The 27,184-nt window shown below is 40.2% G+C and overlaps 1 protein-coding gene across 1 annotated transcript; it reads left to right on the top strand.

The window, feature by feature from the left end:
- The first annotated feature begins 302 nt into the window (after nt 1-302).
- On the top strand, nt 303-27,184 carry ABRAXAS2 (abraxas 2, BRISC complex subunit). The gene is made up of 9 exons (XM_077877285.1): nt 303-457; nt 4,365-4,455; nt 8,462-8,498; nt 10,656-10,722; nt 19,180-19,370; nt 20,173-20,292; nt 20,803-20,887; nt 22,376-22,490; nt 24,997-27,184. Exons 1-9 carry the CDS (start codon nt 311-313, stop codon nt 25,464-25,466), a joined length of 1,323 nt encoding a protein of 440 aa, XP_077733411.1. The 5' UTR covers nt 303-310; the 3' UTR covers nt 25,467-27,184.

Below are 27,184 nucleotides of genomic sequence, written 5' to 3'. Positions count from 1 at the left end.
CACACCCCGGGCTGCAGGCGGCGCCAAAGCGCTGCGCCACCGGGGCTGCCCCTGTTGGCTTTTATTAGGCAGAGTTTCATTTGCAAAGAGATAGACACGATTTGGGGAACTATCAAGCGCGACACAGAAGAGAGGCAGCGTCTGACGTGTGCTGGGCGCGGGACCCACGCAGAGGACACCTCCCCCGGGGTCGGTCCGCATCACGCCGGCGAAGCAGCATCTCTCAGTCCTGGCGAGCGGCCGCCCCGTCCCACCTCCCGCCACCCGGGGAGGGGCGGGGCCTCGCCGGCGGAGGACTTCATTTCCCAGGATGCCCAGGGGCGGGGCCGGCCGGAAGGCTGTGTGCCCTCCGCGGGGCATGATGGGGGATTTGGAGATTTCCATCATGGCGGCTTCCATTTCGGGCTACACCTTCAGCGCTGTGTGTTTCCACAGCGCCAACAGCAACGCGGACCACGTAGGTGCCGGGCCCCCCGCCGCGGCCGCTGGAGCTTCCAGCCTTCGTCCCAGGCCGGCGGCCAAGCCGGGACCACCGGCGGCTCGCCGCCCCCCCCCCACCCCCACCCCGGGCTCCCGGGCTCCCGGGCTCCGGGGCAGGCCGGAGGAGCTGGGGACCCGGCGCTCCTGGGCCCCCGGGATGGGCCCCCTCGCTCAGTGCCTGCCGCCCCCTGGCCCCGCTCCCTCCTGGCAGCGCTGCCTCGGTCGGCCGCCGGCGGTGTCAGGAGCGCCCGCCCCCCTCCCCCTGAGAGTCGGGCTTCTAGACTTGCGGGGGCCCCCGGGGTCCGCAGGGAGCGGGGAGACCGAGCTCCAGTCTCGGCGCCCGGCCCCGCCCGGCGGCCTCCCCGGCGGCCGAGGGGCGCGACGAGGGAAGCCACGGCTGTCACTGTGCATCCTTGTGGGATAACGCCCGCGCGCTTTTCTTCGCCTCCATGGAAAACGGGAGAACGTACGACAGGAGCGTTAGGTGTGGGGTCCGCCTGCGTGCAAGTCGCACCTTCAGCTCCCGGGCGGATGTTCCGAGCCCCGCGGCGCTGGTCGCAGCGACATCGGGAAACGACAGGCCTCCGTAGGAGGGATGGGAGACGCGCAGGCTGCCTGCCCTGCTTCGGGGTCTTTATTGTACGAATCGGCCCTTTAATGTCATTCGCCCCGGATGGAAGTTTCTTTGCGAAACTAGATAATTTTTTTTTTTTTTTGTCTTTAAGTACATGTCTGATCTGTCCACCAAGCGGAAGAGGTGATTTTTTTTTTTTTTTTTAAGAGATGGGAGTTACTCAAATTCCTTTAGTAAGTGTGGGGGTTTTGTGGTCATCATTACAAAGCAAAATGCAGCACTAGAGAATAAGGAACTGGGTTCGGTTTGATGTCTGCAACCTTAGCTTCCATTAATAAAAACTGATCTATAGGGAGGCCACCCTGCTAGTAAATTGGATGGCATGAAGTCATGGTACTGTTCGCGTCTATAGTGTTGATGGTAGAGAGTAGCGATGGGAATAGGTACAACATAGGTTTCTCTAGGGTTAGCCCGTGTCTCTGGTCACTAAGGCCTTTGATGCTACAGCCAGCTGTTTAAGTAATGTGATGCAGTTCCACAGAAAGGTGGTTTGTGATACTCCCAGCGTCCATGGAAGTATTAAATGTGGTTTCGTTGCCTTTTAACATCTCTAGTTCTTGGAGTAGCTTGTAACATCACAGTTTATGTAAAAGGCAGGGTTACTGTAAGGATAAACAGCTACCTGTTGACAAGTGGGTAGTTTTTCTACAACCTGCAGTGAGATGGTCATGTTACTTAGATTATTATATATTTTTTAAAGATTTATTTATTTATTTATTTATTTATTTATTTATTTATTTATTTATTTATTTATTTATGGGGGGGGGCAGAGACACAGGAGTGGGGAGAAGCAGGCTCCATGCAGGGAGCCTGATGTGGGACTCAATCCTGGGACTCCAGGATCGCGCCCTGGGCCAAAGGCAGGCGCTAAACCGCTCAGCCACCCAGGATCCCCTGTTATTATAATTTAATTCAAGAGCTCTTCCTTTAATATCTACACCGTGCCAGGCACGGTGCTAGACCTCATGGAAATTTTCACCACGACAGTAGTTTGCAGGTGTGTTTTGTATGACCACAGCTGGTTATGTTAACCTTCTCACAATTACATATGTGGGATACGTTAATGTCAATATTATATATTTTTAAGTTGAAGCAAAATTTGCTTTTGTAGCATATTCTTTTTTTGTTTTTTTTTTGATCCAGGCAGGAAATTAGTTTAAAACTACTCATTTTGTAGAGTTGGGATTAGCAAGCTTTTTCAAGATAAGTTGATATTTTAGGCTTTGTGAGCCCTTTGGTCTCTGTAGCAACTACTCCATTCTGGTGTTGTACGGAGAAAACAGCAATAGACAATAAGTTAATTAGGGTCATTATTTCCAGTAAAACTTTATTTATGGACTCTGAATTTTATATCATTTTCTTATATCATTTTCACCTGTCGTGAAATATTAATTCCTATTTTTTCAGCCATTTAAAAGTAGAAACTATCCTTAGCTTGTAGACTGTACACTAACAGGCATGAGGCTAGATTTAGCCCACACACCATAGTTTACCTTCTCCTGCTGTAAAGTAACAATGGCTTGGATAATCCAGACCAATAGATAAGAAGTATTCCTTTGTGCTTAGTTTTAGAATGTTTTGCTGTCACTAATAACTTTTTCAAACTGAGGACTATGATAGAGTTGCCAGATAAAATGCAGAACACTCAGTTACATTTGAATTTCAGAAAAATAGGAAATCATATTTTAGTGTAAATATATCCTAAATATTACATAAAAATTGTTCGTTGTTTATCTGAAATTCAAATTTAACGGTATCCTTTATTTTTATTTTCTAAATTTGGCAGTTTCTAGACTGTGGAACACTAAGGTCTGTAGATATGTTCTTAGAGTGTAAAGTTCTGTAGGAATTAAATAATTATTTTCACTTTAATTTTTATTAACTTGTTACAAAGAGAAAGCTTCTCTTTTGTCATGAGAACTTGTAACTGAAAGACTTTGATAGGATAAAACAAGCTTCTTTAGTCACTTTCTCAAACTAGAAGTCATGAACACTCCTTCAGGTTTGAGAAAGTTTTTTTTAAGGGGGATCTGTATATTACTCAAGTTTGATAATTGCCCTATACATGATGACTTGGAAATTTAGGACACTCCTTCCCCTAAATCCAATGCAAAAGCTATGCTGTAAAGCATCTGTCTCTCCCTCCTCACCCCCACAAATTCCAACTGGGTATCTCTTTAATTGATTTGAAGGGTCAGCCTAGAATAGAAAGGTATATAATACAAGGTGGTTGTTTCAACAGATAGCCCTGGCCAGCATTTATTGAGCACCTCCTATGTATTGGACACTGTGCTAGTTGCTGAGATATAGCAGTGAACAAACACAAAGTCCCTGCTCTCACGGAGCTTATATTTTAGTAGGTGTAGGCGTTTGTTAATGTAAGGATGTAATATGGCAGACAGTGAGAAGACAGAAGAAAACGCAGAGGAGGGACAGAGAGTCTGGCACGCCCTGTTTCTGTTACATCAGCCAGGGAAGGCCTCTCTGATAAGGTGCTGTTAGGGTAAAGAGCCAAATGGAGGGAAGGAGTAAGCCATGTGGCTATCTAGGGAGATTGCAGGCAGCCTATTAGTTGAGCCTCTATAGGGAAGTTACTGAGGCATATAGAGTTAATGTTCTCCAGCTGTGCTTGCGCTGAACATGACAGCAAGTGCTCACACAGTAGGTTATGTGCTATGTAATCCAGGATTTATGGTATACGTTCTCCAAAGGTGTAAAAGAAACTGACTTTGGCATTTATTAAGGAAGAACATTCATGTGAGTGATTTATTTGCTGAAATCCTCATTTCCCACAGCCTGTACAAGAGCAATTCGTTGTGCATTGTGTTAACTTCTTTATCCTACTGTCGTTAACAGTGCTTTTAAAACAATGAAATAAATTGTAAGCTGTTTCGAGAAAACAACCTTGGAATATTTCTGCTTCCTGAGCTTTTTTGATATTGGTTATTATACTCAGTAGGATTTAGGAAATGAATTCGCTCTACTTATTTTGTTAAAATCCCAAAAAAACTCTTTTTTTGAAAGGATTAAAATAATTCATTGTGTATGGAATCCTTTTTTCAAGCAATCCAGTTAATAGATACATCTCAGATTGCTTTAGTCTTATTGATTTATAGAGTAGTAGTTTATATGGCAAGCTTAATTTGGATTGTTAAAATTATTATAAAATTATAATGCCCCCAGTTGCTCTTCCAGTAAAAAGGATCATTTTTATTTTTAGTCTGCATCTATTTTCTTTTATTACTTTTAGGAAGGATTTCTGCTGGGAGAGGTAAGACAAGAAGAAACCTTTAGCATCAGTGACTCACAAATCAGCAACACAGAATTTCTGCAAGTAATTGGTGAGTTTATCACTGAGCTTAGAAATACTTTTTCTATATTGATGCTGTTTGTTTTGTTCTTTGGCCCTTAACTGGCTTTAATCTGAAAGATAAAAAGAGTACATAGAAAGCAGCTAAACTCACAATGCAAATCATTTGCCCTGATAACTGGTATGAAATGTTCTATAAGTCAGTGTGAACTTGCAGTTCGTGGCTGTAAGTTTAGGTAGCTTGTAAAGCTATCTCTTATCCACCAACTGGTCTTTTACTGAATCACTGTGTGCTGTCTCGCATGATTGTCTCTTCTGCACCACAGCAAACCCCTAGTTTGCATATTGGGCTGTTCCCCATTGTCATCATCGCCACATACTGTAATGAAAGGTTCTGTTGGGCTGGTACTCCCTGGAGGCACTGAGCAAAGATATTCACATTTGTTTATGTGAGCTATTTGCTAAGTCTACACAGCTTTCTGAAGAACAAACCTAAAAGTCGATTTTGGGGTGATTGCTGGGGAAGACAAAGGAGTATTTTATATATAGATGTATCCACTGTCTTTGTATTAGTGTCTGTCTGTCTCTCTCTCTTTCCCCTTTCCCTTTTGGATCAGTCTTTTTTTTGATAAATAGGGATCAAACTCCTTTCAGTTGCACCTTGAACAAGTCACCAAACAGCAGCATATCCTGAATACTCAGAACACAGCAAGGGACATTTCACTTATGCTGCCACCATTCTCTGTCCATCTGTGTGTGGGGCATGTGCCTGGCATGTGCCAGGCAATGAGAGGAATACCCAGATGCATCCCTATATTCCAGAGGTGTGGAAAGAAATATCAGACAACAGTACAAGATGAGTACTGTAAGAAAGGAATGGAGAAAATCCCGTCAGTTGAAAAAAAAAAAAGAAAGCTGCTAGTGGGTGAAATCAGTAAAGGTGTCAGGAAGGAGATGAACTTAGGGTCAGTGGGCGGTGTATTCAGGGGAACACAGAGCAAGGAGTGCATGCATAAGGTAACGGAATCTGGCCTATTTCTACGCGATGAAAATACAGAACATGTGAAGGTGAGTGGTTTCTGGTTTGATATATTACTGGAAGGTTAGGTTATGTTGGGGCCACATCATCAATTTCAAGCCTTCTAGTTCTGATAGCTTTCTAGTACATGGATTGGAAGGCCAGGATAAGGATTGAGGTGGGGTTAGGATTGGGGGAAAACAAGAAACAGTTCATTTCCTAAAGGACCTAAGCTATAAAACCCACTCCCCACAGTACTGACTTGTTAAATAAAGACTTGATATACTGTATACTTCTTTCACTGAGGTTTTTGTTTTTGTTTTGCTTAACTCTTTAAAATCCTAAAATAGATAATTTGGTTTCATTGAACATGTATGTAATTTTATTGTTTGTACTTGGATTTTCAAAACTAATTTGGAATATGAAGGTTAAAATGCCAGGCACAGTTAACTGACAGCAGACCATGCAAAAAAAGCTCTCTTACCCAGCATGATCACAAAAATAGCACTTATGATGAATATTCTATTTATTCTTAAAGAAATAGAATGCTAAAGTAATTCAAATTCTACAGCTTTGTGCACTGTATCTGATTCGTAAACCTTCTAGTTCTTGTAGTAAATATGTTTCCATGGTATTGTAGATACGGAGAAGTACCGATCGATAGGATCCCAGTTAATGCAGTGCCATGACAACCATCTTCTGCCACACAACGTTTAATTTATTAGCTATATCCAGTTCATTGTGTGAAATGATTGTGGATTTCATGGGCAGAGTGTGTTTGCTGGACTAGAAAACTAAATAGTTTTCTTTTAAAAACAAATACATGTTAGAAACATAAACCAGGGGCTTGAAACCTGGGTTGAAAGGCCAAACATTAGGTAAAGTCCCATGAGTAGTATTCCCGACCAGTGGCGTAAAGAAATTTTCTGGCATAGCCTAACCTCCAGAATAAGAAGTTTTAAATAAAACAAATTGACCAGAGTTGTTTTTTGTTGCAAATGTCTGAATCCATGCACAGACACTTTGACCTTTACTACAATAAGGACTTCATATAGAGTGCTGCATTCTGAACGCCAGGTGCCTCGCGTTTTATGTTGACTACATATTAATTTTCAAAGCTGGGCTGACTCACTTTAAGCAGAACTGTCCACCCATAGTTCTAGAAGGAGAGGGAGCAGACAACCACTGGAGAGCTTCCTTAATTAGGTGATACCGCGGCATTTGTTGGAAAGGATAGAAGAGGGAGTAGTGGAATTGTTGTCTCAACCCCTAGGAGAAGCAGAGGGAGGAAGATCGGCCTGCCGGATGAGGATGGGGTAGGGGCATGGGGGAGACCTTCTAGGGAAATGCCTGTAGAGAGAGATGCCTTATGTACCTGATGACAAGTCTGCCTTTTAGGTGAGCTCTGGAAGCATGGCAGTCTGTAGAATCCCAGGTGAGGCTGCCCTGCTCCTACCTATTTCCAGAGCTCCATGAGCCAGTGTGGCAACCAGCTTTATTCCAATCTACAGCTTTATTGTGTTTGAGGCCTTCACCCCGTTTTCTCCATGGAGTGCTTAGGCATTGCAAAAAGTCTTAGAAAGGTTCAACTTCCTTTAGCAAATGCCACGTGATACCTAGGGCATATCTTTAGTGTGCTTCTTTTTTTTTTTTAATTTTTTTTTTATTTATGATAGTCACAGAGAGAGAGAGAGAGAGAGAGAGAGGCAGAGACACAGGCAGAGGGAGAAGCAGGCTCCATGCACCGGGAACCTGATGTGGGATTCGATCCCGGGTCTCCAGGATTGCGCCAAAGGCAGGCGCCAAACCGCTGCGCCACCCAGGGATCCCTTTAGTGTGCTTCTAATCCCAATTATAAATCATGACAAAAGTCTGGTGGTAGATGATAGCAGTGTGTATTTGGAGTTCAGAATTGACTTTCGGGGTTTTCTTAAAATATTTTTTCCTGTAAAGTAGAAGGTGAGTTTTTCTTTTTCCTGAACTCTCTGTAAAGTTTTTGCTACAAATGATCCACATTCTAATTGCTTTACTAATAGTATCGCTGAAATAATGTAAGATGCTCTACTGTATTAGTTTTGGTGGTAAAAGAAGGAACAATTTCTGGGTGAGGTTTTCTTATTTGCATCACAGTGTCAAAAGCCATGCCAAGCAATGAATTTGTCTTTCCAGCAGAAGGATTGCATCTGTGAGTGTGTTTTGGCAGCATTGACATCAGTGCAGAAGCTAATGGGCATAGTACCATGGCCCCCAGGGTCGTGGTTTTATTTTAATTGCATTAAAATTGCAGCCTGGAACTCTGCAGCTGTGGCTTTTTAAACAACAGGTGATGAGTCTCTGTCCAGAAGAATGTTATTAATAGGATCGAGTGGTTAATTAGTCTCATGGTCTTACAAAGCAACCCAAATCCTAAGCCCCCTGATGAGCTTGAAGGAATTGTTCACTCTGGTTAATCACAGCAGTCTTTCCAGAAGCCATTAGGATCTGCTTTATAAAGGACATGTTTCCCTTGGTGCTGACCATCTTTGAAAGGGTTAACAGGCCTCCAGAGTTTCTTCCTCCCTTCCCCATCAAAACACCTGGTCCAAGTTGTCCTGAGCCATTAGTGGGTTATTGATGGCAGGGTGGTTAGGCCCTCCTCTCTCCAAGCTGCCCTCATACTGCTTGTCTACTTTGATTAAATGCTTCCAGTTAGCTGTTACTTTTTCCCTCTTACGCTTTATTTAAATAGGTGAGATTAAATGAGGGCACACAAGAGCTGCATGTTCTTGAACAAAAGCTTTCAGATGTGTGCTCATCATGTATGGGCAAATGGAAACAGAACTTGTTCTGCAGTTCTGAGAAAGTGTCCCTGAGTTTAAGTGTTAAGACACACTGCCTTCACTAGTGTACACACAGCACCTATTTAGGAGAGAAAAACTGTCTTTTTATTGTTTGAGGTTTTGGTAAACAAACGGGCTATTTTATACTTGCCTGTATCTTACATGACTAACTAAGCTGTGTTCCTTCTTTCTGATTACAGAAATCCATAATCATCAGCCTTGTTCAAAACTTTTTAGGTAAGCTGTATCCTTCTTTGTCACTTTTAGTCATTATTAAAAGACTAATTGATTAAAAACTAGTGAATTTAGGCTTGAAGCTGATTGTGGCTATACAGTCATGGGTATAACTGAGGGCATCCAAATTCACTTGTTTATTGAGTGCCCAATGTATGTGTGGCACTATGTCAGGTTTGGGAAAGGGGGAGGGGACAGTATAAATCTTGCTCCCCAGTGGTTTATAGTGAAAGCAGCCTCCCAAGCAAGGGCTTTTCAGCCACAGATCAGGAAGTTAATCAAGGGTCACATATGGATAAGAGAATTTAATGGGTGTTTTTAAGAAGTATATAAAAAATATTCAGTGTTCAACTTTAAAATGTAAGGAAGGAGAACATGGACCTTTCTTTTTGTGTCTATATTAGTGAATACACACTAGTTATACACTAAGACCAACTAAACAACAGCAAGAGAAAGATATGGAAGGAGCCACATTCAGAAGGGCGGGTGAGGGAGACAAGAGCCAGTATCCCCCATCCACCAGACTTCTCCTCAGACAACATTGGAGCCTCTGCCTGCACTATCAGTCCCAGAGCCGTCCACCTGGGCTGGTATGATGATTTCAACTCTTTCTTAAACTTCCCCCTAAGGGCACGGTCTACCTTCCCAGAAGCTAGTACTTCTCTTCCAGAGCTGCCCACACTAGTAGGATTCAACGTTCTGGTCAGCACTCCTTTAACCCCTGCCACAAATTTTGGTGCCTATCTGTGCCTGTTCTATGTCCCCTGCCGCTTTCCCCCTGATCCTTGCCCCATTCCCAGCTGGCCCAAACACCCAGGCCCTTGCACCCAAGAACTCCTGGGGACCCACCTCCCCCTTTTATCCCCCCCACCGCACACTTAACCATTAATTCATTCAGAGGATTGTTCTCATGTAAGATGGCTACCTGTGGACAAAGTCTGAAAGCAGCTGAGATCTTTATCACTTTTAGATTTACATAATTGAAAGAGGAGTGGGAACCAAGACAAGCAGTTCATTTGAGAAAAATCTCAGAGCAAGTGAAATGATTCAGGCCTGGTCCATACATTCACTGTGTTTGGTCCATGAAAGTGTCCGATTTGGTCCTGACTGTGAAGCTCTTCTAGGTGTGCCCTGCCTTCCCTTCTGAGGAATTCCTCAAAAACCTTTCAGTAGAGTTGTACCAGAAGGATTTAACTAAGTTTAAATCATAGACCTATAATTCTTAGAACTGAAAGAAACTTTAGAATTCTTTCTTTTGTGAAAAGGGAAGTGGAGACCACGTAGGTTAAGCGACTTGCCCAAGATTGTACAATGAGAAGCAGAGCTGAGCTGGAGCTGGTATCTCCTGATTCCCAGTTCAGTGGGATTTTTTGTTTTTTGTTTTTTATACTACTTTATGAGGCCTGGGCTTAACTGTGGTGGGAGGAGGAAGGAAGGATGGCATTCCTAAAAGCACACCCAGTGGTAAGAGAGGTCACACATCATTATGCCTGGCCTGCTCACCATAGGATCCTGGTCAGGTAGGTCTATTTGAGGGGCAGACCTGGCTTCCAATCCCAGCTCTTCCATCTACCACCTGTGTTTTGGAGCAAGTCACTTAACCTAGGTATCTTTATCTACAAAAATGGGAATAAAACTTGGGTCGTGTTGTGCTGTATTAATACCTGCTTACCAGCATTGAGGCAAGAATGAAATGAAATAAGATGAGAAAGCATACTGACAAGCCCCTTAAGCATTCAGCAGATGTTCGTTTCCTTTCTGCGTTTTTCAGAAAATGAGCTACTGTATCCCCCCCCCCCCCCCTTTCTAAGTTTCTAAGTAACTGATACTTAGAAACAAGGAAAAGATGTCACAGCCATTGGAAACCACACATTTCCTAATTACTTGGAATCAGCACCTCCCACATTTGGAAGTAATACCTTTTGAATGTAACAGTCTCTTGAGTATTCATTGAGGCAAAAGATATCTATCATCAGTAAAGCATTGACATTGATTTCTCTCTATGGCTGTTGAAGATACGCAGTTATATCTAACTATATCTTGATTATAGGATTCAACTTTTAGGATTCAGTGACCTATAGACACATAAGGCTAAGTGTATTCATGTCAAAATACTATGCAATTTTAATAAAGTATATTTTCTCTTTAAAAAAAAAACAGTTTTTATGACTATGCAAGCAAAGTTAACGAAGAGAGTTTGGACAGGATTCTTAAAGATCGGAGAAAGGTATGTCCTATTTGTTGCCCAGTCTGATTTGGAAATTACTCTTTATCTTATCATCTAAATTTAAAACCAGAAAGGAATGTAAAATAAAACTGTGATTTGATATTAATATAGAGAGTTCTGTTGACTTAGGTAGATTTTAAGGGTAAATTGCAGATGTGAGACAATGTTTATGACCTATCAATGGAAAAAAATTTAGGTATTTATGATATGATTCCATTATGTAAAAACAGAAGGAAAAACAGGAACTATAGAGAGTTAAAAATAGTTGAGTTGATTCTGGGCGGTTTTATTTTTCTATTTTGTAATTTAAAAAATAATTTTGCAGATATCTTATATCCATGCATTAATTTTATAACCAGGAAAAATAATTCTAGAAAATGTAAGTTGTAATTAAACCATCTTTGGATATGTTACTCTTTCAAGTTCAATTAATGTTGAACATAGATGTTTTTCCAAAAGATCATGTATTTATTATTTCTGTCAACATATGCATATAACATTCTGATTATCTTTGGTCAGCAAGTCTGAATAGAATTGAAAATGAACCAGTTTTATTGCTGCAGCATTGTCTGATGATCTCATTTATAATTTGCTCTGTTGTACCATATGTGTGTTTTGCGGTTTTGCCTTGAAATGTCATTTCCAGAAAAATAGATTTGTTATTAAACCATCCCTCGAGGAAAAAAAGTTATTAAAAGTTTTCAGTTTGTCACATAGAAAACAAAATGCCTTTGTTTAGAAGCCTGTATTATGAAAAAGCTTTTAAAAGATGACTTGTGGAAAAAAAGAACAAGCACTGTGGGACTTGGTGCCCAGGTGTCTGAAGAGGGGCATCAGGAGTAGAGTGCCGTTAAAGTCCTTTCCCATCTATGGCCCACCTCAGTAGTCCTGTCAGTTGGAAAAGCAGAAAGACAAGCGGGTAAGATGAAAGGAAGACTGGGAAGGCTGGAAGAAAGGACAGACAGGTTTGTGGATGATGACAGGCTCAGAAGGTGCTCATTCTCCATAATCTGATCCCATCCCCGACTACCTGGAAAATGGAGTTAAGAGCAGTCACAGGCATCACTGTCCAGCTTTCTTGTTTTCAGTGACTTGCCCAGGAGCATATATTCTAGAATCTCTTGGGAGTCCATCCTTCCTATCCCAGCCACCAACCTCATTCCATTTGGTTTGTTTGTTTGTTTCTTTCTTAAGATTTTATTTATTCACAAGAAACACACAGAGAGAGGCAGAGACAGAAGCAGGCTCCCCATGGGGAGCCTGATGCCCGCATCAGACTCGATCCTGGGACTCTGGGATCATGACCTGAGCCAAAGGCAGATGCTCAACCACTGAGCCACCCAGATGCCCCTCGTTTTTTTTTTTTTTTTAAGATTTTATTTATTTATTTGAGAGGGAGACAGAGATAGAGACAGCATGAGCTGGGGAGGAGAGGGAGAAGCAGGCTCCCCACTGAGCAGGAGGCCCGACATAGGGCTCAATTCCAGGACCCTGGGATCATGACCTGAGCCAAAGACAGACACTTAACTCACCTGCTACTTAGGTGCCCCTAGTTTCATATTTTAGACAATGAACTTTTCTTATACTTTCTAAAACTGAATGTATTCCATGAAAATTCTTATTGGAGCACAGTTTTCTAGAGCACTCACTGCATGTTAAAAGTAACAATTTTTTTTTAAATAGATGAAAAAATTTTAAATGACAAAAATGAATAAAGAATATGAATAGGAAATGCACAAAAGAAAAAAGAAATCCACAAATGACCAAGAAATAAATGAAAAGATGTTTATCTTCAGTCAGGAAATGCAAACTGAAACAACATGATACTATTTTTTTTTTTTACCCATCAGATTAGCAAAAGTGTAAAAGGATTGCTATTACAAAAAAAAAAAAAAAAAAAAAAAGATTGCTAATACCCAGCTTTGGTAAGGCTGTGGGAAATGGGGAAGCTGTAGTTGGTGAGAATGTAAGTTGATAACAGACAGTTAGGAGAAGAGTTTTGCAATAACATAATTTTATTATTTTATTTTCTTTATTATTATTATAAGTAATCTCTATGCCCAACGTGGGGCTTAAACTCATGACCTTGAGATCAAGAGTTGCACACTTCACCTACTGAGCCAGCCAGGTGCCTGCAATAACAGAATTTTAAATATGTACTTCCGCCTCTAGGAATCTGGCCCGAGTAAACATTTGCATCTGGGCACAAAGATATGAAAAGCTAGTGTTAGTGAATAGTTTTAAGTCTTCGCCAGGCCACATTCTAAGCACTTTCCAGGTGTGGGAAATAGGAGGTAAATTGCTGTTCTTACCATCCCCATTTTATAACAGAGGCGGCAATGGTGAGTAAATTGCTGAAGGTTGCCAGCAAATAATGATGGAGTCCAAGCTTAAACCCAGCAGTCTGGCCTCCGAACCCAGCGTACAAGGATGTTTTGTTGCATCTTTGCTTAATAGCGAGAATTTTGAAAGCAATCTTAATGTCCACAAGTGGGAAGCGGTCAGGTAAGGTATGCTGGCACTTCTGAACTGTGGTATGTGAGGCAGACCTTAAAAAGAATGAGGGAAGTTCTTGTGTAATGACCTAGAAGGATCTCAAAGTTGTGTTACATGAAAAAAGCAGTGTTATAATTTGAGCCTTTTTATGTAATAACAAAAATCAGAACGAGTATTTAGATGTACAGGAAAAGATCTGGAAGGAAGGCAACCAAACTTAAAAATGTTTAATTTGGGAAGGGGAGTGGGGAGATGCAGCTGATGAAGGGGGACTTTATGTGGCAAGTTTTTTGTAACAATGTTTTATAATTGAAAATAAGTTGGAAAAGAAGAACTCTACCAGGTAGTTTTTTCAGCAGTAGATAAAGACACATTTCTAAATTAATTTGGAGGTTTAAAAATCAGATTTGCTGGGGAGGGCTTGTTGGCTCAGTTAGTAGAACATGCAACTCTTGATCTCTGGGTTGTGAGTTCAAGCGTCACATTGGGCGTGGAGCTTACCGAAAAAAAAAAATTAAATGAGCCCTCTGCTTCATATTCTCTCCCTTTCCCACTGCCTACCCCCCATCTACTCACTCATATGCTCTCTCTCTCAAGTAAATAAATAAAATCTTGAAAAAATAATAAAATTTTAAAAAATTGGATTTGCTGTTTTTGATCTGTAGTATACCAGCCATAGGTTGTTAGCTGGAGTTAACTTTGCAGTTCCTGAGACTAAGATTCTAAAAAAAATTAAAAGTTTATCTATAATTTTGATGTTCTAGAATTTTGTACTAGAACAATTATTCATGTTTCCCTTTGCAATTAAAAATACGAGTTTTGGGGATCCCTGGGTGGCGCAGCAGTTTAGCGACTGCCTTTGGCCCAGGGCGCGATCCTGGAGACCCGGGATCGAATCCCACATCAGGCTCCCGGTGCATGGAGCCTGCTTCTCCCTCTGCCTATGTCTCTGCCTCTCTCTCTCTCTCTCTCTGTGTGACTATCATAAATAAATAAAAATTTAAAAAAAAACAAACGAGTTTTTGGGGATGCCTAGGTGGCTCAGTGGTTGAGTGTCTGCCTTTGGCTCAGGTTGTGATCCTTGGGTCCTGGAATCAAGTCCTGTATCGGGCTTCCTGAGGAGAGCCTCTCTCTCTATTTGCCTATGTCTGTGCCTCTCTTTATGTGTCTCTTAGGAACAAATAAATAAGATCTTTAAAAGAAATACATGAGTTTTTTGCTTCCATTTACTTGGAAATTATATTTTCCATGGAATTGTTAATATTTCATTGTATTTCCTATGGAATTTTTTTTTTTAAAGATTTTATTTATTTATTCATAGAGACACAGATAGAGAATGAGAGGCAGAGACACAGGCAGAGGGAGAAGTAGGCTCCATGCAGAGAGCCCGACGTGGGACTGGCTGGATCCAGGGTCTCCAGGATCATGCCCTGGGCTGCAGGTGGCGCTAAACCGCTGCGCCACCGGGGCTGCCCTCCTATGGAATTTTATAATTCTATGAACTCTTTAGGGATTCTTTTCAAAAATCCAAATTTCTAGTACAAAAGCAAAGATGACACATAATATTTGGCGACTGAAAAGCTTTATAGTTGATTCTAGTTTGGTTTTTTCCCTCCCAGGAAACATAGAAAATTGCGTCACCACCTCAAAAGGGTTATTGTACTATCTACAAAGGTACATCTAAAAGATTAGGCTTAGGGGCACCTGGTTAAGCGTTGGACTCTTGATCCCAGCTCAGGTCTTGATCTCTGGGTTGTGAGTTCAAGCCCTGTGTTGAGCTCTACACTGGGTATGGCAACTACTTAAAATGAAATAAAATATTAGGCTTAAAAATACATGGGTACTTTTAAACAATGTCTAACATGTAGAAAGTATTTTTCTATTTAATCAATATTAACTTTTTAAGAAAGTGCTGGTAGAAACTCTTAAAAAATTGACTCTGGTTGTCAGGCTTCAAATCTAATATCGAAAAATTCTAAGAATTGGGGTACCTGGCTATCTCATTCAGAAGAGTGTGTGACTCTAGATCTCAGGGTCGTGAGTTTGAGCACCGCTTTGGGTGTAGAGATTACCTAAATAAAACTTTTAAAAAAAGGAAAGAAAAAAAAGTACAAGAACTGAACAAAAGTTTAATAAGTTGAATTCATATAAAAATAAATACATAGTAATTTTAAAAGTCCTCTGGGTGCTAGAATTATCCATTAAAAAATACAAGCTAGTAAAGATTTTTGTCACAGTAGTAAGTAAATACATAAAGCGTATTAGAACTATGTTTATTAAAATGTATGTGGCTCTCAAATACAGAGAGAGAACTAGGCTCCATGCAGGAAGCCTAGTGTGGGACTCGATCCCAAGACTCCGGGATCACACCCTGAGCCGAAGGCAGATGCTCAACCACTGAGCTACCCAGGTGTCCCTGTATTACATTTTTTATTTCAGCTTTACTGAGGTACAATTGACATATAAAAACTGTAAGATATTTAAAGTGTACATTGTGTTAATTTGATATTGTGAAATGATATTGTTAATTTGATATATATTGTGAAATGATTCATTATGATTTCCCCACTGTGAAAGGATAAACGATGGTATTTTAATCTAAACATTTCATTAAATGAAGGTAAATGTTCAGAGGGCGCCTTTTTTCCCCTCCATCTTTACATGTAGAGGGGCTTCAACTGGAGCTTTGGTTTTCAAAGTGTGGTCCCTGGACCAGCAGCGTCAGCATCACCTGGAAATTTGTTAGAATCTACTCTTCACTTTGTAATGGCCACAATCATGTGACCCGTTTGGAATTATAAAGTTACCATTGTACAGTAGAAAGGACAGGCAGACAGGCTATTACTCATTAACTCAGTGACTTTGGACAAAACATCTCTTTTATAAGATTTACACAATCAGAAATGTTTGGGTTTTCTTTTTATTTAAAAAATTTCAGGGGGTGGCCTTGCTGGCTTAGTGGCAGAGCATGAAACTTTTGACATAGGGGTTATAAGTTCAAGCCTCACATTGGATGTAGAGATTACTTACAAAATAAAATCTTAAAAAAATAAAAATTAAAAAAATAAAGAATATCAGAATTAATTGCTTTAATGTAATTGGAAGTTATGGTTTATGTTCAGTAATACTCCATGAAGACAGGAACTGTTTCTTTGTTCCCTGCAATTCCTTGCATGGGATGTGAACCCAGTGGAAAAAACATTCCTTACTTCCCAAGGTTGTGATAATTTTTTTTTTCTAAGTTTGTTTTCTAGATTAACAGTTTTCTTCTTTTTTTTAAAGATTTTATTTATTTATTCATGAGAGGCAGAGAGAGAAGCAGGCTCCCTCTGGGAGCCTGATGTGGGACTTGATCCCGGAAATTCGGGATCAGGACCTGACCCAAAGGCAGATGCTCAACCACTGAGCCGCCCAAGCGTCCCCCAAGGTTGTAACAAGTAGTAAAATATTTGTCATATAACTATCTGGGGGCCTGGCACAGGGGCTCAGCAAAGATTGGTTCACTTCCTTCCTACGTGAAAGTACCAAAACATAATCTAAATTTACTGTTAATTAATTAATTTTTATTTAATTACTTTTTAGAAAGATTTATGTATTTATTAGAGAGCACGAGTGAGAGGGGCAGAGGGAGAAAGAAAGTCAAGCAGACTCTGTGCTGAGTGCAGAGCCCAATGCAGGACTTGACCCCAGAGCTCTGAGATCATGACCTGAGCCAAAATCAAGATTCAGACACTTAGCTGACTGTGCCACCCAGGCACCCCTTAATTTACTGTTAATTTAAAGACACTATCAATATTAAGCTACCTTTACTTCTTAAAAACAGGATTTTCACTTAAAAAGTATGTTTTACAGAAAGAATATGTAAAGATTGTTTCTCTGACAAAGAGTTAATTGTCTCTTCAACAGAGATTTTCAAACTTAAGTGTGTACAAGAAAAAACTCAAGGAACTTATCTTAAATTCAGATTCCTGGTTCTACCCTTGGACATTCTAATTCTGCAGGTTTGAGTGACCCCAATAGTAAGTTCTCAGATGTCCAGCAGATCACATTATAAGAGATGTTCTTCCAGAAAGCATATCAGTTTAATTCACTTAGACAGTTTAGTTATCCTATAGTTAGAGCTGATGAAGCTTTAACTTCTTACATCATTGTATTGAGGTATAATTGACATACAATAAACTGCACATATTTACAGTATATACTTCAGTAAGTTTTGAAATATCCGTAAACCCATGAAACCTCAACATAATAAGATAACGTATCCTTGCAAATCTTCTTGTGCCCTTTTAATATATATATATTATTCAAGTATAACTAATATACAGTGTTAATATTAGCTTCAGATGTATAATATAATTCAGCAGTTCTGTATTCATTGCTCATCATGATAAGTGTACTCTTAATTTCCTTCACCTGTTTCACCCATCCCCCCCTTCACTTCCCCTCTGGCAGTGACCAGTTCTCTGTATTTAAAAGTCTGTTTTTTTGTTTGTCTCTTTTTTTCTTTCTTCATTTTTTCTTAAATTCCACATATGAGTAAAAGCACGTAGCGTTTGTTTTTCTCTTACAGACTTCTTTCATTTAGCATTAAACTCTCTAGATCTATCCATGTTGCAAATAGTAGGATTTCATTCTTTTTTCTGGCTAATATTGCAATATGTATATACACACCACTGCTTTATCCATTCATCTATCAATGGACATTTGGGCTGCTTCCATACTTCAGCTATTGTAGGTAATGCTGCAATAGACAATAAGTATGAGCGTATCTCTTCAAATTCATGTTCTTGTATTTTTTTTTTCCCACACAGAGAAACAGATTTTATTTATTTATTCATGAGAGACACAGAGAGAGGGGCAGAGACATAGACAGAGGGAGAAGCAGGCTCCTCACAAGGAGCCCGATGTGGGGCTTGATCCCAGGACTCCGGGATCATGCCCTGAGCCAAAGGCAGATGCTCAACCACTGAGCCACCCAGTTGCCCCAAGTTCTTGTATATTTTGGGTAATTACCCAATAGTGGGATTGCTGGATCATATGGTAATTCTATTTTTAATTTTCTGAGAAACCTCCATACAGTCTTCTACAGTAACTATACCAGTTTGCATTCCCACCAACAGTGTGAACAAAGGGTTCCTTTTGGACTTGTTTCTTGTGTGGTTTTTTTTTTTTTTTAGCTATCCTGACAGGTGTGAGATGATAGCTCATTGTGGTTTTGATTTATATTTCCCTGATGATGAGTGATGTCGAGCATCCTTTCATATGTCTTTGGCAAAATATCTATTCATGTCCTCTGCCTATTTTTTAAATTTCTTTTTGTTTGTTTGTTTTTTGGTGTTGAGTCGTTTGAGTTCTTTACATATTTTGTATAGTAACCCCTTATTGGTTATGTCATTTGCAAATATCTTCTCCCATTCAGCAGGTTGTCTTTTAGTTTTGTTTTCTTTGCTGTGCAGCTTTTTATTTTTATTTTTATTATTTTTTTAAGATTTTATTTATTTATTCATGAGAGACACAGAGAGAGAGAGGCAGAGACACAGGCAGAGGAAGAAGCAGGCTCCCCGCAAGGAGCGCAATGCGGGACTTGATCCCGGCACTCCAAGATCACGCCCTGAGCCTAATGTAGACACTCAACCACTGAGCCACCCAGGTGTCCCTGCAAGTTTTTTATTTTGATGCAGTCCCAATAGTTTATCGTTGCTTTGGTTCCCTTGCTAAAGGAAACCTATCTAGGAAAATGTTTCTGTGGTTGATGTCAAAAGATTATTGCCTGTGTTTCCTTCTAGGAATTTTGTTTATTCATTCACTTGTTAATGAACAGTTGGGGTTTTTTTAGTTTTGAGCTATTGCATGTAAAGCTGCTACGAAACATGTGTACAAGTGTTTGTATGGATACCTTCAGAATTAAATTCTTAAGATTTCACGCAACTTTTCATCCTTTTCCTTCTGTTTTTATTGTAGAAAGTTATTGGGTGGTACAGATTCCGGCGAAATACACAGCAGCAGATGTCATACAGAGAGCAGGTTATCCATAAGCAGCTCACTCGCATCCTTGGGGTGCCCGACCTCGTCTTCCTTCTCTTCAGCTTCATCTCCACCGCCAACAATTCCACTCATGCTTTAGAATATGTTCTCTTTAGACCAAATCGAAGGTAAAGAAAGAGTTCCTAATAGACTCAAATAGTAAAGATGTTGGTACCTGTAATTGGTTTATAACTTTGAGAATGTGCATTTTATGACATCTTTAAAGAAAAGCTTTTATAATTCTCCTTCAGCTAGTTTTCTTTGTAGTGAGGGAAGGTATTTTCCTGTCAGTTGTATAAATTAAAATTGTTTTTGAATCAAGAAGCATTAGCAAGATATGTTAATTATGCATAAATTCTTACAGGAATAAACAGCTGGAAATCATCATTTGCTTCTCCATAATCCATTATGTAGAAATACAGTTTTACTGCTTCTGGAAGTCTATAATTTTAAAACCGATTTCAAAGACAGAATTATAAAATTGATCCACCTGCTGGTTAATGAGGGTTTTGCATTGTGAACTTGTGAAAGCAAAAAAAAAAAAAAAAAGATTATGATGTCTATCTATAAATAGTAGAAAGATTTCCTTCTGGAAATTCACTTGTAGACTATATTATGTTGACATCAATGAAAACAAATTGTTAAATAGCCATTCACAAGGTTTCATTAATTAATCAATCAGTGGGTATTTTCCTGAACTTGTACAACCTCCTTAGCACTGCTGGTTGCTATGGGGACATGACCTCTGCTCTCCAGGAGTTTACATTTGAGTTTCTACTAACTCGGGCATCCTGGGGTTGTCTGTGCAAGCAGGTGCGGCACCATGAGACCTATTAGTTCACCAGTGTAGAGACTTCAGCTCCTACTGCCAAGACCCACGGATCAGGATGAGCAGCGCCTTTAACATGATCTCTCTTGATCCTCCTGCAGGTATAATCAAAGGATATCCCTTGCTATCCCCAATCTAGGCAATACTAGCCAGCAGGAGTATAAAGTATCTTCAGTGCCAAATACTTCTCAGAGTTACGCCAAAGTTATCAAAGAGCATGGGTGAGTTGAAAGTGAAATGAAAATGTCTTCCTGTCTTTTGTGAACAGTATTTAACAGATTTATGGAGACATGTGAAATCAAGTTTGATGTGATTTAAACTGAAAAATGTAGTCAGGCTATCCTCCAGACCACCACCCCTGTATGTCAGAATTTTATGCTTATCGAAAATTTAGTTTATTTTTACCAATAATCTTTTTTTTTTTTAACACTGCTGCAATTTTTTTTTTTTGATATAAAAGTTTGGACAGAATCTGTATATTTCCAAAGTTCCAAAAGCTAAATGTGGCCACTGAAAAATGTGTAACTTTTTATTATTTTTTAAGTTATCTTGGTCACAGGGGTTCTTTTCTATTTGTCTTCTGTACATCTAGTAGTGTGGGCATTGTTGCTGAGACAGTCATTTGGAGTTGCAGCATTTACATAGTAGATCAAGGTGGAAGTGATGGGAAAATGCCTTCCAGGTTCCTAGCAGTTATAATAATTTTGTGACATCTTTTTCCTGTCTTCCAGTACTGACTTTTTTGACAAGGATGGAGTCATGAAAGACATCAGGGCGATTTATCAGGTTTATAACGCACTTCAGGAGAAAGTGCAGGTAACTGATTTACCTAGTAGTTTTCACCTTATTTATAATGCCCACGTGCTTTTAATTCTACTTTAATTCTTAATAATCTCTCAGCTGACAAATGAATCATGATCCAAGCGTCAGAATATGCTTTCCCAAACTAATCTCAGATGTGCAGGCTAGTTCACATGCCAGCCTACAAAAGGCCATCTCCTTATGTGCCTGAAGTAGAGTCTGAAGTACTGCGTTAGTATTACTATTCTAAATACTCGTGACCCCATTTATAACAGTTTCCTTTTGGGAAATCTATTCTGAGTTTAAAGGATTGCTAAGAACCCAGCTGTCTCCATCAGTACACTCGGAGGTGAGACTGCATCAGAGGGCACCGCTAACCGGTACAGCCCTGCTCCTTCGCTCTGGGTCACTCGCTTTGCCCACAGCTGCTTCCATCGAGTGGGAGGATCGCAGTGGAGCCTGTTCATTCCTAGGCATTCATGCAACAAATATTTATGGAAACATCTCCTGCCAGCCACTTACTGAGCTAGGTGCTAACAGTACTTTCCCACGATCTTTTCATCATCCCCAGTGTGTTCTTAGGAGTAATTTGCCCTAAACCATAAAAACAAAAGAGGCTTTGAGAACAAGAAGGAGAGTGGTAGAGCCGAAGACGCTCTCCCAGGCCTGGAGAAAGCCTAGCTTTGAGGAAGAAGTCCCAAGGAATAGAGAAGGGAATTTAGGCAGCTGCTGAAAAAGAAGAAAGCAGAATGATTAGCCTGGGGCTAAAGAAGAAAGCATACAATAGGCAGTTTCCAGTGTCCATGGTCCCGACCAGGTCACGGCCCACTTAGCAGGATAGGGAACTTGAAACAAGCAAACTGGTGACTGGCCTACTTTCCAGCTGTTTCTGGGATTTCTGCTATGGAAAGAACGTGCAGTAAAAAACAGCTTTTTGTCCTAAATTCGTGACCATGCTCTTTTCAGATTATCGGCACTGTCTAGCGGACTTCAAAGTGGCTGTTCTGCATTTCACTGCCAAATGAATAAGGCCCACTTTGCAAACACCAGTTGAAACTTACTTTCTTTTCCACTCTCCCTAGTTATAAATATTTTCTGTTAGATCTATTTGTGACATCTGATTTTTGATTGTTGGTTATAAAGTTGAAAGCTTCTCATTCCTGTCTTTCGTTCATCCTTTGTGTGGTAGGCTGGTATCAAAAATCCTTTTTTCATTTTAATAAAAAATGAATAATCAAGGGCAAAAATTAAATATTTCCAATTTGCCCTAACTTTTCAAGAATTTATAGGCTAAATAGCATAATCATCTTAACAATATTAAGAACGCAAGTCAGTGAACAACAATACTGGTCCCTTGGACCTTCATGATTTTGTTCTACTTTGTGTCTTTTTAACTTGATAAAGCATTTGGGCTCTTCCTAGGGTCGCAATCAGTGTTATCTTCATGGAATGCTTTGTGCTTGGATTTGAAACTAATTGTTCCTGTTGTCATTTTTCCCTCAGGCAGTGTGTGCAGATGTAGAAAAGAGTGAGCGAGTTGTTGAATCTTGTCAGGCAGAAGTGAACAAATTAAGAAGACAAATCACTCAGAGGAAAAACGAAAAGGAACAAGAAAGAAGTGAGTTTCCTATTAATTTCACCATTTGATACCAGGGAAACCTCTTGTTGCAAACATCAAGCCATAGGATGAATCACAGCAATCCTTCTACATTTGTCAAGCTCCACATGAGGCTGTTTGTGAAAGAACATTCACTTGTACTTCCAGAAGAGAAGTACTTTCAAGTATCTGGAACTAGAAGAAAAAGAAGATAAAAGTAGAAAGGCTAAAGCAAGTTAAAGTAAATCCCAAGAAGTGTGTGCTGCAGACCTGTGCGTGTGTTGACTACGGTTACCTGTTTACAGGAGCTGTGGTTTTTCTTACGGAGTTAATCCTGGCAAACCTAAGCGTGTAGGGACTGTGTCCTGTGTTCCTCACATAGCAACATAAAGGAATTACCTAGTATCCTTTTCACTTCATATTTGATTCATAAGGTCACAACAAAGGCTTTGAATGTCTGGTTTTTGGTAGCTATGGATGAATGGATACAATTAAGCTAAGGAACCAGCTGCTTGAATGAGAATAAGGCCCAAGAATCTATTGATTCCAGCATGGAAACAGACCTGTTTGCTATAATACCACCAGACTTAACATTTGTACATTAAATTTATAACCTTTCTAATTTAATAAGAATACTTGGAAACCAATTAAAATATAATTCATATTTCCGAGTAAATGATATCTGATTCATTTTTAGTGTTATATTTTTGAGAAATAATCAGAAATGCAGACAGATTTAAGTCCAAGAATATTAGTCACGACTTTATAATTCTAAAGTCTGAGAAACAATCTATTGGAGTAGTTGAATAAATAGCAGTAGAATAGTTGAATAAATTATGGCCTGTCTTTCTTTTTTTTTTTTTTTTTTTTTAAGATTTTATTTATTTATTTGAGAACAAAAGCCAGAGGGAGAGTAAGAGCACAGAGGGAGAGGGAGAAGCCAACTGTCTGTTGAGCAGGGAGCCTGACATGGGGCTCGATCTCAGGACCCTGGGTTATGACCTGAGCCGAAGGCAGCTGCGTAACCCACTAAGCCACTCAGTTGCCCCAAATTATGGCATATCTATATGGTGGAATATTGTACAGCCATTGAAGTGAATTTTTTTTTAATTTTTATTTATTTATGATAGTCACACAGAGAGAGAGAGAGAGAGAGGCAGAGACATAGGCAGAGGGAGAAGCAGGCTCCATGCACCGGGAGCCCGACGTGGGATCTGGGTCTTCAGGATCACGCCCCGGGCCAAAGGCAGGCGCTAAACCGCTGCGCCACCCAGGGATCCCTGAAGCGAATTTTTAATGATGTGGGATAATGCTGAGTATGTAACCTTAAGTGGAAACAGCAGGATAATAAAATGGCCTAAACATATAATCTCAGCTGTATTTAAAATACACACACACACACACACACAAGGCTGGATAATAAAACTGGAATTCACAAAAGGGGGGAGGGGCTGACATCTAAAATTTAGATCTTTTTTTTTTAAAGACTTTTTTTTAATTTTTATTTTTAATTTTATTTTATTTTTTTTTATTTTATGATAGTCACAGAGAGAGAGAGAGGTAGAGACATAGGCAGAGGGAGAAGCAGGCTCCATGCACCGGGAGCCCGATGTGGGATTGGATCCCGGGTCTCCAGGATCGCGCCCTGGGCCAAAGGCAGGCGCCAAACCGCTGTGCCACCCAGGGATCCCTAAAATTTACATCTTTTAACCCCAAATCTTGTCCTCTTTACACCAAACGTCTAAGTGTTATCTGGGTGATAGAATTATGGATGATTTTCCTTGTTCTTTTCTAAATTCTGTACCAGTATTTTTCAGAGCTGGGGACTCAGATATCTGAGTCCAGATATACCCTGGACTATACCAGAGTATGCATAAAAATGTGCCATATCGGGCGCCTGGCTGGCTCTTGATCTCAGGATTGTGAGTTCGAGACCCACGTTGAGTATAGAGCTTACATTAAAAAGAGAGAGAAAGGGTCCCTGGATGGCTTAGTTGGTCAAGTGTCTGCCTTCGGCTCAGGTCTTGATCCCAGGTTACCATCTTAAAAAGGTGCTATATTTATGGCTTGGAACCTAGAAAATGGCCATCTAATACAGGGCTTTTAAACTTTTAAGGATTGTTTATTTCATCCTTCCATCCCCACAGTCTGAGAGCACAGTGAGCAATGGGGGAGGGAGATAGCACAGGACCTGCAGTTAAAAGACCTGCGTGTGAGTATCAGGGCTCCACTTCTAGCCACTCCCTTAGTGAAGTCACTTCACCTTTCTGAACTCTGGTTTCTTTGCCTAATAATTTGGAAGCAATGATATTAATGATGATGACAATACTTCAGAAGGTTTTCTGAAGCTTAAATGAATGTATAGCAACAGGATTTGTAAATTATGAAGTACTATGCAAATGTCAGATAATTAAGAGTCGTCATCAGTTGCCATTTCCCAGAACATTCAGGTTGACCATGTAATGCATTGAGATGCAAAGCTGTGAAAAAGAGAAAGTGTTATAGTTTTCTTTCTGTTTTTGTCCAGGATTGCAGCAGGCGATGATCAGCAGACAGGTGCCATCTGAAAGTTTGGGGCCAGCGTTCAGCCCTCGGATGCCCTATTCTGGGCTTGCTGCTGAAGGTAGAAGTACACTTGGAGATGCAGAGGCCTCTGATCCTCCTCCCCCTTATTCTGATTTTCACCCAAACAATCAAGAAAGTACTTTGAGCCATTCTCGCATGGAAACCAGTGTCTTTATGCCTCGACCTCAAGCCGTGGGTTCTTCCAATTTTGCTTCCACCAGTGCTGGACTGAAGTATCCTGGAAGTGGCACAGACCTTCCTCCTTCCCAAAGAGCAGCTGGAGACAGCATTGAGGAATCAGATGACAGTGATTATGAAAATTTGATTGACCCCACAGAACCCTCTAACAGTGAATACTCCCATTCGAGGGATTCTCGACCCATGACACATCCCGACGGGGGCTCCAGGAACACTCAGACCTCCCAGATTTAGCTGAACAAAGAAACTCTCCACTTAGCACTGTTTTTCTTAATTGCTTATTGAGAGAGTTTTTTGAGGACTTAATCTGGGGGGAGAACTGCTTTCTCAGACCCCTGGCCACCCAACAGGAGGGTCCTCGGGCACAGAACTGGTAGGAGCCTCATGTCGCTGGTTCTCACCTGCAGACACAGTGTGCAGATTTCATGACAGAATCATTAAGATAATCAAATTGTCCTAATTCTGGTGCGATTCATGGATGTACTGGTAAATTTAGGCAAAGTGAAACTTATCAACATAGTTTCTGTTCTTTAAAATAAATTGGAAATTAGAGACTAAGCACAATTAGTCTATAAATGTTCTATAAATCAAAAACTTACCTCTTGCACTATCATGCCTTGAAATTTACTTTTTCAAAGGGAAACGAGTTTAGCAGCAGCCTTCAAAGAACCTTTCTATGATGAGCCAAATTCATCTTTGCCAGAAAGAAATTTTGATAATTCCAAGAAGCCTGATTGGAACAAATCGGATGTACCTTCTCTTGTCTGCATGACTTTGTGAGATCAAAAGAGAGGGCTTTGTTTCAACTTTTTTCTACTAGCCTGATATATATTGTCACTTAAAATGGTTGCCTTTAAAAAAAAAAGTAGAAATACTAATTACCAGTAAGTAATCATCCAAATAAGTATGTCATAAAATAAATTACTTATTTTTCTTTTGGGGAATTACCGTGACTGCTATGTTGCACTAGCCACGTTTATGGTCTCTGTTCTGGAGTCTTAAAGATGAAGGACACACAGCAGTGGATTAGAGAAGAGAGTTATGCTCCAGACCTGGGTTTTATGATGAACAGATTCCAGACACTGGATTTAGCTGAGTTCATACATAAGGGAAATAATTCATTTAGCTCTTCTGACAAATCCTAGTATTAGTTTTACTTGTGGAGGAAAACACGTTTAATAAACTGTTTGGGAATCTTGGTGAATAAAGATTCATTTTAAATCTGAATAACCATACTTATTTTTTTTTTAATTGCTGTTTGGAGGATAGAGGCGGAATGTGTAGAGACTTTCTGTTGGGATGCACTTATATTTTTATTTAATTACTGCTTGTTTTCTAGTTTTGCCCAGAATGTGTGAAACCACTAAAGACATTCGTGAGCACGTTAGGCTTCTGGTTTGGAAATGACGAGACCCACCGTATGTGATGAGGTCAGCCCACGAAGTTATAACGCTTTGGGAAATCATAACTGCCTTTCCTTTGAATTAGCTAAAACCTGTGAGAATAAGGAAGGTGTCAAATAGGCTTCAAATCCGGGTTCTGAAAAAGTAGTTTCATTTTGTTGGAGAGAAGTTTACTCCCTGAGCTTCAGTATCAATATGAAATTACACAGTGTAGACTGAAATATTAAAACTGCCGTTCTTCAGAGAGCCACGCTGTGGGGTCTGTGTTTTCCTGCTCTCATGGTTTTGTTGGCCTTACACCACTGCCATTGGATTTGAAACGTTGCAGACCACTTTATCTGCAAACGCGTTGCGGTTTTTATCAGCTCCCTTCTAGCGGCTTCAGCGCCAGTGTGAATTTATTATTTTTTTTTAAGTGCCATTGCCATCTCCTCTGTTCAGATTTTGACATTCAGGAAAATATCTTTATTTTTATGCCATACTGAAACCTACAATGTATATCTGACAAAGCAGTTCAATGTGACAATAAAAACCTATTTAATCACGGTA

The sequence above is a fragment of the Canis aureus genome, chromosome 29, assembly GCF_053574225.1.
Source record: "Canis aureus isolate CA01 chromosome 29, VMU_Caureus_v.1.0, whole genome shotgun sequence".
Classification (NCBI taxonomy): Eukaryota; Metazoa; Chordata; class Mammalia; order Carnivora; family Canidae; genus Canis; species Canis aureus.
The sequence above is the reverse complement of the archived record's forward strand: the minus strand, read 5'-3'. Positions and strand labels throughout refer to the sequence as shown.